The 13,458-nt window shown below is 33.3% G+C and overlaps 1 protein-coding gene across 1 annotated transcript in view; it reads left to right on the forward strand.

The window, feature by feature from the left end:
* The window catches only part of LOC145662603 (venom carboxylesterase-6-like), an 86,146-nt gene that overhangs the window by 37,479 nt on the left and 35,209 nt on the right, over positions 1 to 13,458 (forward strand). Inside the window, exons 3-4 of the mRNA XM_081728319.1 lie at positions 2,590 to 2,743; positions 8,961 to 9,146. Coding sequence (XP_081584445.1) covers positions 2,590 to 2,743; positions 8,961 to 9,146 — 340 coding nt within the window. The remainder of the gene's footprint in view (positions 1 to 2,589; positions 2,744 to 8,960; positions 9,147 to 13,458) is intronic.

The raw sequence follows: 13,458 nt of genomic DNA on the forward strand, positions 1-13,458 counted from the left end.
CAAAACGTCTGCTGGGTGAAAAAAATAGACCGTTATGTGTTTCAGTTCATTTTCATAGAAATATGTTGCCTTTCCTACCTTATTTTTAATCCCGTAATTGCTTCTTTCGAAAGTAAAACAAAAATTGCAATTCTTTCTTTCTTAAGTCAAAGCATTACATATACCGCTGTATGTTACTTATGTAGCCCACAGGGTCGCAACTATGGGGGAGGAAGCGAGGCACGTGCCTCGGGCGCGTGGTTGGAGGGGCGCCTAAAAAGGAGGTTATATATTAGTATTTTTTTTCTGCCAGTATTTAATATATTTCATCAGAGTGCGAAATCATGAAATCTAAGTGGGAAGAGACGAGGACTGAAGTTTAAAAACTTTGCGCACTTTTATGCTTCAAAGTTTCGATATAGAAAGTTCACGTATTTGGGCATCCAGAAGTAGTAAATTATACAAAGTTAGGAATTACTAGTATACCGCTGATCACTAGTTCATCTAATAATTAAATATGAAATACACGTTCATTACATATGAATTACTTTGGAAACTTCTGACATTATTTCAGTGTATTATACCCCCCAGCAAGGATTTAGTGAGGGAATTTTGTCCAAAAATATTCAGTGGGGGGAATTCCCCTGTTTCTCAAGGATTTCGCACCCTGTTTTTCATCGATAATAAATCTCATATTATAATATGAATTATAGTGCATTTTCATCTTCTCTAACTACATACATTATTCATTTTGGTAATAAATCATTCTACAAAGACATTCTCTCAGGCTTTCTCCCACTTTTCTGCCAGAGCCTTTTTCCGCACCCTACCTAACAAGATCCGGCGTTTTAGCAAACTTCTTAAAATATGAAGTAGATGAGCTAAGGAGGTATTTGTGTGCAGGTTAGCCTAGTCTCTCACTGAACCCCTCAATTGAATGTTTATGTAAATTATATGTCCCTATATCACAAGCAGTAAATATAGTCTACCTTATTCTACGTTTTTTAATGCATTTCTACAACAGATTATAGTTTTAGAGGTTCTCGTGAGGATTGGATGACGCGGATTATCTAATCTAGCCATAAGCTGTCAAATTAGGAGTTGTGTATCGTGCATGGTAATAATGATATTGAGTTGAGGTGTAAAATTGCACTCCAAAGTGGAACAAGGGCTGTTCGTATTCGTATCTCAAACGAGGCATGGAATGGGACGAATATGAAAATAAGGTGGCTGTAATAGATTTCCACAGGGTTGGTACAAGTGAGACTAAGATTTTCAAAACACTTTTAATTTTTTAATAAGACTTGGCAATTTTTAAAATCAAGACTTGGCAATGTCAAGTTTCACCCCTCCCCCAATCTTGTAATGCTCGCTACGCCTCTGATGGTATCTCTTCCTTATACCGATCGGAAAGTAGCATGGTATACTTTTTTGTGACAGCAGATTACACAATTTACTGCGATTTATATTTGACAGTTTGATGACAAACGTTTTAACAAGGTACTATAAATACTACCATAAAACATTGGTATTAAATTAATTTGTAAGTACAGTACATTATATTTTTATATGATCTATCTCGTGTTTTATAAAACATATTTTTTATCATATGGAAAATTTGGTGAAAAACAAAGTTTTTATTCAATTTTTCAGTCTGGATTTCATTCGCTTTTTAAAAAATACTACTTGGTGTAAAACAGGAAGTAAGATATAGCTGTTAATAAAATAAATGTTCGTTTAGTCACGAATAATAAATAAATATTTTTGTTAGGAAATCTTTAAGAAATTAAGTGCAATTTCAAAGAAAATCAATCTTATGTAGATAGGTTCTGTGTACAAAGGCTTAACTGAAATAGTTACGCACAAAGATATAACATTTGGTCCGGGACAGTAGTTCTGAGTTGAATATAATAAAAAGCATCTGGAATATAATTCATGGAGAAAAAGTATAATAATAATAATAATAATAATAATAATAATAATAATAATAATAATAATAATAATAATCTTAAAAAGCAGTGCTTTTAGTTTTCCGAGAGGAAACCAAAATTTTCCGTTTTTTTTTTCAGGCCTCAAAAACACTAGTTGCAACACATTTTTTTTTGCTTGGCCCCCCTTCAAAAACGACGGGCCCCCCCTACATTAACCTGCTGGCTACACCCCTGGCTAAGTTGCAACATTCCTCGTTATGAATATAATCTATCCATTTCTAGTAACCATCGGTTCACTTGATACCGTCAACCATAATAAACATACCACTCTGTTATGCCACACAAACGCACAACACACTTGCTCATGGCCATCTAATTACGTATGTTAAAGATTCATATTTTTCCAACACAGCATGCACGATTAATGTGAGTAGTTGTTTTCTTGTTCGTCCACGTGTTACATACAGAGCAGCATTGTCATCAATTTGTTTGCCGGGTTAGAAATGAATTTTTAAAATATACAGACTATACTACTTTTGTACTTGCATAAGTTGTATGTAGAATTGTAAACTAATCAGGTGGATTGTCAAGCGGAACTCTATTTTGTCATCATATACATTACAAATATGTTTAAGAATCATGTCTGATAAAGTCTCTTTTTTACTATTTATCGTTTCAGCTTCCTGAGAATGGGAATAATCCTAACTTAGACGTAATTCTCTTTATTCACGGAGGAGGCTTCATTTTTGGAACAAGCAAATATTTTGGTCCTAATCTGCTCATTGATAGAAACGTTGTAGTTGTTACTATCAACTATCGCCTGGGACCAATTGGTGAGTTCATAAGATTATCAGTGGTAGGCATCCTAGGTATTATAGTCTTGTGTTATTTATATTTTCTGTATTTTTCACGTCTAGCTTGTTTGGTAATATATGTAACTGATAGTTTGATCTGCTGTTCTCACTAATTTGCTATTCCAGAATGTTCAGATCTAAAGATAAATGAAAAGAGATAATTTTCTATCCATATATGTAGTATGGCATAAGTAAAATGTGGGTGTTAAATTACATTTTTATGGCTTACATAGATGAGAACAGGAGCGGATTCAGGGGGGGATCGGGGCGATTGCCCCCCTCCCCAGAAGAGCAAACTTTTTTACTTTATATATATAAATAAAATCCATCCCAGAGTTTGGAGCCCTTAAAAGTAGCATTATGACAACCCACCGCCACTCCCCCAGAAGTCGGTCCTGGATCCGCCCCTGGATGAGGAACTAGAAAATGAAAATAATTTTCTTACCGAGAGCCAATAACAGCAAGACAGGCATACCAGACAACATGTGGGAGTGGAATTGTGCGTATTACATGCATGTGATAATGAAAAGACAGTTTAGTTCTCTGTTTCTAGCAGAAGCAAGCCTCCTACTGACATCAGTCAGACTAATTACTGATCTGGCAAACATAAATTACAAATCTAGTATAGAGGTGGAAGTTATATGTACACAGAGGAGAGGTAAGCCAAGGAATTAATTCTCATTCTAGATTTCTCTTTCCTTGTCCCTACGTTTAGTCCTGTCTTTCCAACCTTGGGGATTTTTTTTTTTCCTTTTCTTGAACCATTTTTATGAAACCTCTTCGAACTTACGCATGTTTTCTAAAAAAATTATTTAGATTTCCTACATTAAATTTATGGTTAACATAAGGCCTTCTTTTTCCACTTGAACCCTTGCTTTTATTTCTTTATATTTTTAGTTGCGTTTCATTCGTAGCTTTCGCTCACTTTTCGAACAGTATATTAATTTTCTGTTTAGATTCGGCAATAAGACCCATATCATCTGCAAAACGTAACACCTAATCCTTCTACCTCCTATCGAAACACTTCTTATTTCTGTAGACCATTCTTCACTATCTCTTCTAGATATATTGTATAACGTTGATGACCTGCATAGCGTAGTTACTAACGCTCTTTCCTTTAGTGAAGCGGTCTCGAGTTCGAATTCCGATGGGAACACTTGATCGGAAAGATGTAAAAAGCTTTCTCAGGCCAGCCATCCTGAGTAAGGATTTTCTGGAATTTTCCTGCAGGAAAATGCCGGGATGGTACCTCACTAACGGTCCCAGACCGATTCCTTCCTTCTCTAATTCCACGGGTAGTATGATCACCGAGGGAGGTCATCCCTCATACATGACGGTCTAAAATAGCCATAGATGCCGAAAGCTCAGAAATATAATTCCTAATTTTAATGGCCCTAATCCTAACAACGTTAGTGAAAGGGCACATGCCTACTGAACTTCCTTACCAACTGCACTCGTCTTTTACATATTTTATCCTACATAGCATTTACTTCTTTGTTCACGTATGTTTTTTATAAGTCTCCTATCCTTCCATTCCAACTCAACTCTCTGTAGATTTCCTTTCCTTTTTTCTGTAAATTTTACCCGAATAATTCTTAATAAGCGAGTGGTATCTCTTGAACCTTTACCGATACTAAACTGAAATTGATTCTAGGGCCGCGGTGACTCAGTGGTAGAGCGTTCACCTCCGGTGCTTGGGATCTCTGGTTCGATCCGAGCTCGCGCCGTGTGGGCTTTGTGGTAAACAAACACTGTGCTCGTGGGTTTTCTTGGGGTTCTCCTGTTTCCTCCCACTTTCTTCATTCCACCATTTCATTCATTTCTCATAATCACCGTCTTCTTTAGCCTAACCGGCATAACCGTGGGACGTAAAACTCAAAGATTTCATTTTTTCATTTTCAAATTTATTCCCTTCGACTTTCTGACTTTTCTTCTATATAACTTTAAGTTCAGTGTTCGAAAAACTCTGATTCGCACTTCTCCATACGCTATAATACTAATGGTTCTGTAATCCTCACATATTCCTGGATTCGAGTTCGTATTCAATTGTACCCTTTTTTATCTTTGAGAAATCTTTTGGTTCTCCTATCTGGAACATCGTTTTCTTTATTTTTTCCTATATTTTTAATAAACTCAATTGATATAGGATCTACCCCGATTTTCTTTCCATTCATTTAGGATTAACATCTTGCTTTATTTTCCTTCTCAACATCAAGAATGCACGGTCTATCTCTACTCTTATACAAGTTCTTAATGTATTCTTTCCATCCTCTAAAACTTTGGTTCTACTCTGTGTTATCGCATCCTTATTCACTCCATCACTATTGCTCCCGCTTTATTTTCTACGAATTTCCATTAATTTATCCTCTTTATACATTTTTTTTCAATTTCTCCATGTCCTGATTTTCTTTTATAGAATTCATCCCTACTTCTATTCTTTCCTTCGTAGTTGACTATTTAACGTTCTATGCATTTTTTCCTACTCTTTGTACTATCTCATTTTCTTCCTTCCACTTTCTATATTCTTCAACATTTCTTCTGTAACCTGATTTCTTTAACTATTCTCTTTTTGGGATACTTTTACTTGTTCTTCAGCTTGGTGTATCTCTCACCACCCATTGCTACCTATAGTTATTTCGTCCAAGTTTAAATACTATTTTAGTTTTTCTCTGTGTTTTTTTTATTTCGAACTTTTGCATGAATTTAATTCATTTTCAAGCTTTTTATAAAAATTCTTGTTTCCTTGTTCTCCTGGCTACATTTTTCAGTTGGATATGCACTAGGACTAGCACAAGATTACGATATGAGAATATATCTATTTCAAAGAGAGAGAGAGAGAGAGAGAGAGAGAGAGTATGTCTTCACACTTTTCCGAAATCTCGCCTAAATCATAACGTAATCTATTTAATATCTACTCGTATTTTCTATTGAGACTTCATTAAGACTTCTTTTGTTGCAACTGTTCCCTCTACAATAATTGATTAGTCTATGTCTCTAATTTCTTTCACCGAAACCATATTTTTCTACTACAGTACTAAACTCCCATCCTCACAATAATAAAATCTCTCATTACATTTGTGTATTCACTTTCTTTCCCTCCATCATTCCTCTTGTTCTTTCCCTTTACTTCTTTTGTTAGTACAATAATCAGTGCGCACTACCTATTAGAACTAGATTCTCTTTTCCATTCAAATACTACAATCGTAGTTATTAGCAAGATGGAATATCTATTATTATTGTTGCATAACATCTCCAAAGTGAACCAAAAAAACATTTGGCAATATTTTAGTAAGTACTATTAAAGGATTAATCGTGAAGCTAACTTTTTTTTTTAAGTTTAATCCAACCAGTAATCTAACTTTTTATTTGCATAGCTACTGAATTTTGTTCTTGGCGTATACAGTAATTATGTACGTTCTGTTTTTCCAGCACATGTTGTTATGTTAAGTTTTTAACTCACAGAACATAACATAAAATTAAAATATAATATTGTGAAGCCCTAAATAATAACATCTAATGATAGTGAAAATACACAAACAAAGTGCTAGGTAAAACTGTGAGCAGTATATTTCTATATATATATATATATATATATATATATATATATATATATATATATATATATATATATATATATATATATATATATATATATTTCTATATATATATATATATATATATATATATATATATATATATATATATATATATATATATATATATATATGATTTTAGTACACATTGACCGAGAAGCGCCGCAGACAGGATAGTGTCTCAAAAGTCCCTTGACATAGGGTAACTCTATTATCAGAGTTACAACAAAAAGTAAGAGGAAAACCGTCTCTAAATATGATGTTTTCAATCTAAAGTGAAGGAATCTTATAAATCGGACGAGCCGTTTGGGCTGTACACTCTTCATGCGACCAATGTTAAATAAAAATGCAATGTTGCCATTTACCTGGTCCCACAACATAAGTGAATGAAGTTACTGTCTTTTACGCTAACGTGTCAATGGCCAGCCCTCATTTCAAACATGTCCCCTATTCCAATTTTTTCGTCAATTTTTTTCTTTAAAATACTGAAAACTTACTCTCCATATAGCTAACTACTACTAAGAAAAACGCTTTCAACAAGTTAATTGTATTTAAGATGATTTTTACTCTTAACAAATACTATTTAAATTATAATTATATGGGCGCATGAGGGGATATTCAAAATTAACAAAAATTTGGCTACTTACCAATGAATTCTCCCTTGAAAAATTTAAAGATTTTGACGTTTCGGAACTCTCAGCTGGTTCCTTCCTCGGTGGCAAAGTAAAAAGGATTAAAACGGTAAGGAGATAAAAGAGTAAAACCAGGAATACATACCACTATATAAAAGTAACGTACAAAAAAAGATCCTGAGATGAACAGAGCAGAGTGAAAAAAAGAATGAACAAAAAAATGAACTGAGTGAGATGACATACATACCACTACATAAAAGTAAAGTTTTTTTATTCAATTCATTCTTTTTTTTTCACTCTACACTGTTCATCTCAGGATCTTTTTTGTACGTTACTTTTATATAGTGGTATGTATTCCTGGTTTTACTCCTTTTATCTCCTTACCGTTTTAATCCTTTTTACCTTGCCACTGAGGAAGGAACCAGCTGAGAGTTCCGAAACGTCAAAATCTTTAAATTTTTTAAGGGAGGATTCACTGGTAAGTAGCCAAATTTTTGTTAATTTTACTATTTAAAATACTTTGACATAGTTTTGCAATCACTTCACTACAAAGTTTTTTTTTAGAAGAAAAAGTACTAGAAAATCACTTTGTGAAGTTTTCTTTTCGCTCCAGAAATAATTTGAAAAATTAAAAACCACTGACAAGGAACGGACATGAACGTGTCATACGGACATCTGAATCAAACCTAGTCCATTCGTTAAACATAACAAAGATATGTTCATGCACAAAAAATGAGGGAAAAGCATATATTGGTATATAAACATTTCACTTATATCTATTCCGTCTATTAATACAAAACTTGGTGATTTCTTATTCCCTGTAGCATTTTTCGAGATACATTTGGATTGTCTGCTTTTACCCGGGGTCACTCCAGAGGGGACCAAAGTTGATACGAGGGATTTCTGGAGGGAATTTTCCCGACATTCTCCAAATTTTCCCTGTTCAAGTACGCAATATGCCCCAATACATAGCACCCCTGGAAAGTTTGTTTCATACTAAAGAGAATACTAACAGCGTTAATGGGCCCCAAGGACCTACTTAGTTGTCCATGGCACGTAATTTTTTGTGCATGAACATATCTTTGTTATGTTTATCGAATGGACTAGGTTTGATTTGGATGTTCGGATGACACGTTCATGTCCGTTCCTTGTGAGCTTAAGCCAATTAACGTTATTTAATTCTATTGTCTTAAGCATCGGTCGTAGGTGTTCGTTTGCAACTAGTGTATTTTACATGGGTACTTTCCCGAGTTTGTCATATGAAGATTACTGAATGAGTTTCATGTATCTACTTGAAGAAGTATTTAGTTATTTAGTAAGGTTTTTGTATTTGTTTGAATTAATATTTTTTATCTCTTTAACAATAATATATAGTAATAATGATCGATATAATATGGTTGAAAATCAATATCCGGAAATGATCAGAAATAATATTTATTTTGAATATCTTTCTTTTTTAATTGTATAATTTATTTTATGTTTCTCTCTTTTCTTTTTACGCAGTCATTGTGTTACAGTACATATACCTTTCAGGATAAAATACCTTATCATTTGTATTTAATAATCTTTAAGATGTTATTACGAGATACTTCCGCAGATTTCAGTTTGTTTCAGTTTTGAAATCGTCGTCACTAACATTTCGTACGCCAATCGTCGTCTTGTGACATTAACTTTAGAAGCATTCTTTTATCAATGTTTTTAAGAATTGTTTGCTCCAGTAGTATAAGAAATTATATCATAAAGAGTGCCTTATGTTATACTATTGTTTATTCTTTTTCTTTTTAATAGCAAGCACATGATGTCTTGTCTTTAAATAACCTCAAAGAACTGATTTAATCTATTCTAAACAAACAAAAAATCATAAACCATCGTGTGTAGACAAAATTATAATAATGTCCTTGGCAAAAGACATATCTTAAGATCCTCATGTCATTGTACTAACACAAAGTTATTTCTGGATTTTCATTGTAGGTTTCTTGAGCACTGAAGATGAAGTATTACCTGGTAACAATGGTCTGAAGGATCAGTCTGCAGCTTTGAAATATGTAAAAGAGAACATAGCATCATTTGGAGGAAATCCAGACAGTATTACCATTACAGGGTTATCAGCTGGAGGAGCAAGTGTTCATTATCACTACTTATCGCCAATGTCAAAAGGTCAGCTCTACTTTGAAGATTAAAAAAAACAAGAAAAAAGTATCTTTAAACCAATGTCAAGTTTTTGTAGAGTCTTTAAAAAAATATATATGTATATTTGAATTTAGTTTTATGGTTTATGAAGATTTTTGTTTCTAAAGTTCAATTTTATACAATAGATCACATAAGTAACACAAAATACAAGTAGACAAACTAATAATAATAATAATAATAATAATAATAATAATAATAATAATAATAATAATAATAATAATAATAATAATAATAATAATAATAATAATAAAGCTGTTAGTAATGAATAATCACTGACCATACAGCAAAAAATGCATCTATATAATATCAATAAATCGTGGTTAGGAATACAACAAATCACGAAAATGATCTCTAAATATCTTTTTACACTCCACACACTTACAGATTCTGTAACACAAAGAAACCAGTCCGAACTGGAAATACCTTTTTATGGTCTGTTAAAGATAGAGAGAAAAAGTGGAAAAAGTGGAGGAACAGGTGGTGGAACAGTTCATGTGTTCTCATTTTTTTAGTTGTTGTGTAATGCTTCCCTATATTCTGTATTTTAAATTTTACATAACAACATTTGTATTATTATATAATTAGTTTAGCAGAATAATAATAATCAGACATTTTTTCTAACGGATAGGTATGAGCACGAGTCAAGCTAAAACTCAACTCGAATTCAAGTCGAGTTTCGAGTCGAGTCAAAGGTAATATTCTCGAGTCGAGTTCCGAGCCGATTCACTGTTTTTGGCTTCGAGTTTCGAGTCGAGTCGAGTTTAATAAATGGCTCGCTCGTTCAGCTTGTTTTAACGCGTTTTGAAATCATGGCCTGATTACATTAGAAAGCGAAAGCCATGAAAAATGTAAGCTAAGCAGTAATATGGAATACTTTTAGTGTTGTTTTCTCAACATCACCGTCTCCTTTAGCCTAACCGGCAAAATCGTGGGACGTAAAACTAAAGTTTTTTTTTTTTTTTTTTTTAGTGTTGCTCACGAGAGGGGACACTGCTCGCATCTCGTCTCGTCTTGATAGCGAGATCACAAGAGATTTTTTATAACAAGCTCAGCTTGACTCGGCTCAACTGAACCGATGGCTCGAGCCGGCTCGCTTGGGGTGAACTATCGACTCGAGCTGGCTTTGTTGGGATGAGTCATCTGCTCGGTTCGGCTCAACTGAGCCGAGGACTCTAGCCAACTCGTTTGGGAGAGCTATTGGATTGGCTTACTTCTCGGTTCGGGTCGATAGTGAATGAGCTGTGAGCCGAGCTGCTCGAGTTGTTGACAATTCTAAACAAGGGCGGAGCAGTTTTATTGGCCTATAACTTTTAACAATGTTTGGCTCATGCCCGAATACTCAACCTAAACCCTCAACCCAAATTCAGAAGCTCGTGAACAATGTCCTTGACTCCTAGACTTCACGACTAACGATGTTGGCAATCAGCTAGTTTTTTAGTTGATACAAACAAACAGCCTATCTTTCATGTTTATACACGTAGTAGTAGTAGTATCATTGATAATAATTATACTGTCTATGTAAGGTACTTGAAGGGAGTACTCGAAACTACACATCGGATTTGACTGGACTCAACTCGAAACTCGATCCGGATTCGAGTCGAGTTGGAGAAAATTTTCGAGCCGAGTTCTCGGGTCGAGCTCAAAGATGTCTGCTTCTAGTCGAATCAAATTTCAAAGAAAACTCGCTCGAACTCGCTCGTGCCCATCCCTACGAGTAACGCAGTATGGCATTTTAGTCAATGTTGCATTATATGAAAATGTTCATATACTGTAGCTTTCAAGTAAAAATTTGTCCTTGCATTTACATAAACCGATTTAGAACGTGTAATAATAATAATAATAATAATAATAATAATAATAATAATAATAATAATAATAATAATAATAATAATAATAATAATAATAATAATAATAATAATAACGGTAGTAATAGTAGTATGGAAAATTGAAGTAATAAAATTTTTTCACATATTCAAAGTTTCGAACCTAAAAGTAACGCGTTAGTAACACGTTACTTTCGAAGTAAAGTAACAGTTACTTTTTTGGGACAAGTAACGCGTTACATTTTAAGAGAAAGTAAAGTAACTTGTAACGCGTTACATTTTTCCAAGTAACTTACCCAACACTGCTAATAACTGATTTTTTCTTATAGGTAAAAATCATAGTGTGTGCTTCAAGTTATGACCTCGAATGTTACAATTTCACTTCATAAAGAAGAAAAGAGTGCACTTTGAAGTTTAGATGAGAAAATAAGAGTATTATTAAAGAAAAAAAAGGTAGTAATTATTAATACTTAAAGATGTAGCAGTCTTGAGCGAAGCATAACTTGACCTTGTGTACATGATTTTAAACTATACAACTTAAAAACACACTGACAAGGCAATATATAACTCGATACAATAAGAACTACAACTATATGATGGTTTCAATAGTGTATCAATATCTAATGTACACTGGCGGGGAAGCAAAGCCAACCTTCTTTCTTCCTCTCGGCGCTAAGATAAATTAAATGTCAATTACATCTCAGTCTTGCACATACATTTTGATTTTGCACCTCTTTTCCCCGCGGAAAAAGTTTTCTGGAAGAAAGTCTGTAAATATCGTCATCACACAAAATAATAATAATAAATAAAATTTGGAAATTGGATAACAGTCGGATAGCCAATATATAAAGGAGAAGAAAAGTACACTTTTGTGTAGTAGAATAATTATAACAAAAGGAAAAATAGTAAAGTATACTGTGAAATAATTAATAATATAAGTAAAAAGGAAAAAAAAGAATGTATAACACCATACATACCATAATCCATTATGATAAGTTAGTACAAAAAAGGAAATATAAATAAGAAATAATAAACAGTAATAACAGCTTCTTTAAAAGTTGAGGATTAAAGTGTCAAGAAGAGAGTGTTTTAAATGGGATGAATAATCTCGATACACACTAAAAATATGTAAAAAAAAAAAAAAAAATAAGAATACAGTAGGACAGTCATATACACCGAAAGAAGTTTAGAAATTAATAAAAATATAAAAAATAGTAAAACTTTGAATGAATCTTCTGCTTTGTCAGTGCCTTAATCCTATGTCTATGTACGAAGGTGGCACCACCTTTGATTATCTTTCTCCGTAATCTTCTAATTTTTGCCTCCTTTTTCTTTATCTTCTCTCCCTCAAATCATCTTCGAGCCTATCTTTAGCCATAATGGAGTGTAAAATTTTGAATGAATATTTATGGAAAATCAGTGTTGTAAACAATGATGGCTTAACTATAAATGACTAGAAAAGAACTGTTTTGCTGATAACGTTCCATTACTTACCTTATGAACCTTTTATATCTTCATTTAGGTTTTCGTGCGTTTCTGTTTCTAGCATACAAACCTATATCGGTAGTTGAAATTATAACGTAAATATTATTTTCTTTCACAATTTACTTCATTAATATTTACTCTCCATATATTATAGCTATTTTTTCATTGGTTAGTTGGCCAGATTTTAATATTCATTTTCAGCGCAGAGGCTGTAATGAGGAATCTATATTTTAAAGTGAGACCTAAACCAGTACTCGGTTTTTATTTGAGGAATCCGCGATTGTGTCTCCATCATTATGGATGGAATCCAAGATCCGAGATCATAAAGAAAACATGTGTTTAAATCACCTGACCACGAAGAAAAAAGTGTCAACTTTTGTATCAGATCAGTTTATCAATACAGCTCTTGTCAGATGAGAAGCGACATGAGTAGTGGCCAATAGTATACGATATTCAGCGCAGCGTTGCCGAATTGCGGACTCCCTTTTCCTTTTTCGCTATTTCTGTATCTAGCAATATTGCAAATGAATTGACAGCATTATACATAATGTCAAAAGTGATATTGTAATAAAATTTCGAATATTCACTGTACATGCTAGACACGTAAATATCAGCTATATTCATTATTTTTAAATTTAATTCATTAGAATTGCTAAAAGCCCCTAGTCTGTTTCATCCTGGTATGATCATCGTCTAGTTTGTATTTAGTAGTTACCTGAGTCTGAATCTTAAATCAATTATAACATCTTCTGAATTTTATTATTTACTATTTCGTGAAATCTTTCTCTTGTAAGTTTTCTACATGCCATGCAAATGATCACCCATAGTATTCCTGTTACATGGTTAGCTTTTCGCTGTTTTAAAGAGAGAGATTTCCTTACTTCAACACAGATGCATGACACAAACTAAATGAACTCTACAGCCTCTGATAATTATTTTTAAACATATTTTCTACAGCTTACAAAAACTCA

Source organism: Thermobia domestica, chromosome 10 (assembly GCF_964235325.1).
Source record: "Thermobia domestica chromosome 10, izTheDome1.hap1.1, whole genome shotgun sequence".
Taxonomy (NCBI): domain Eukaryota; kingdom Metazoa; phylum Arthropoda; class Insecta; order Zygentoma; family Lepismatidae; genus Thermobia; species Thermobia domestica.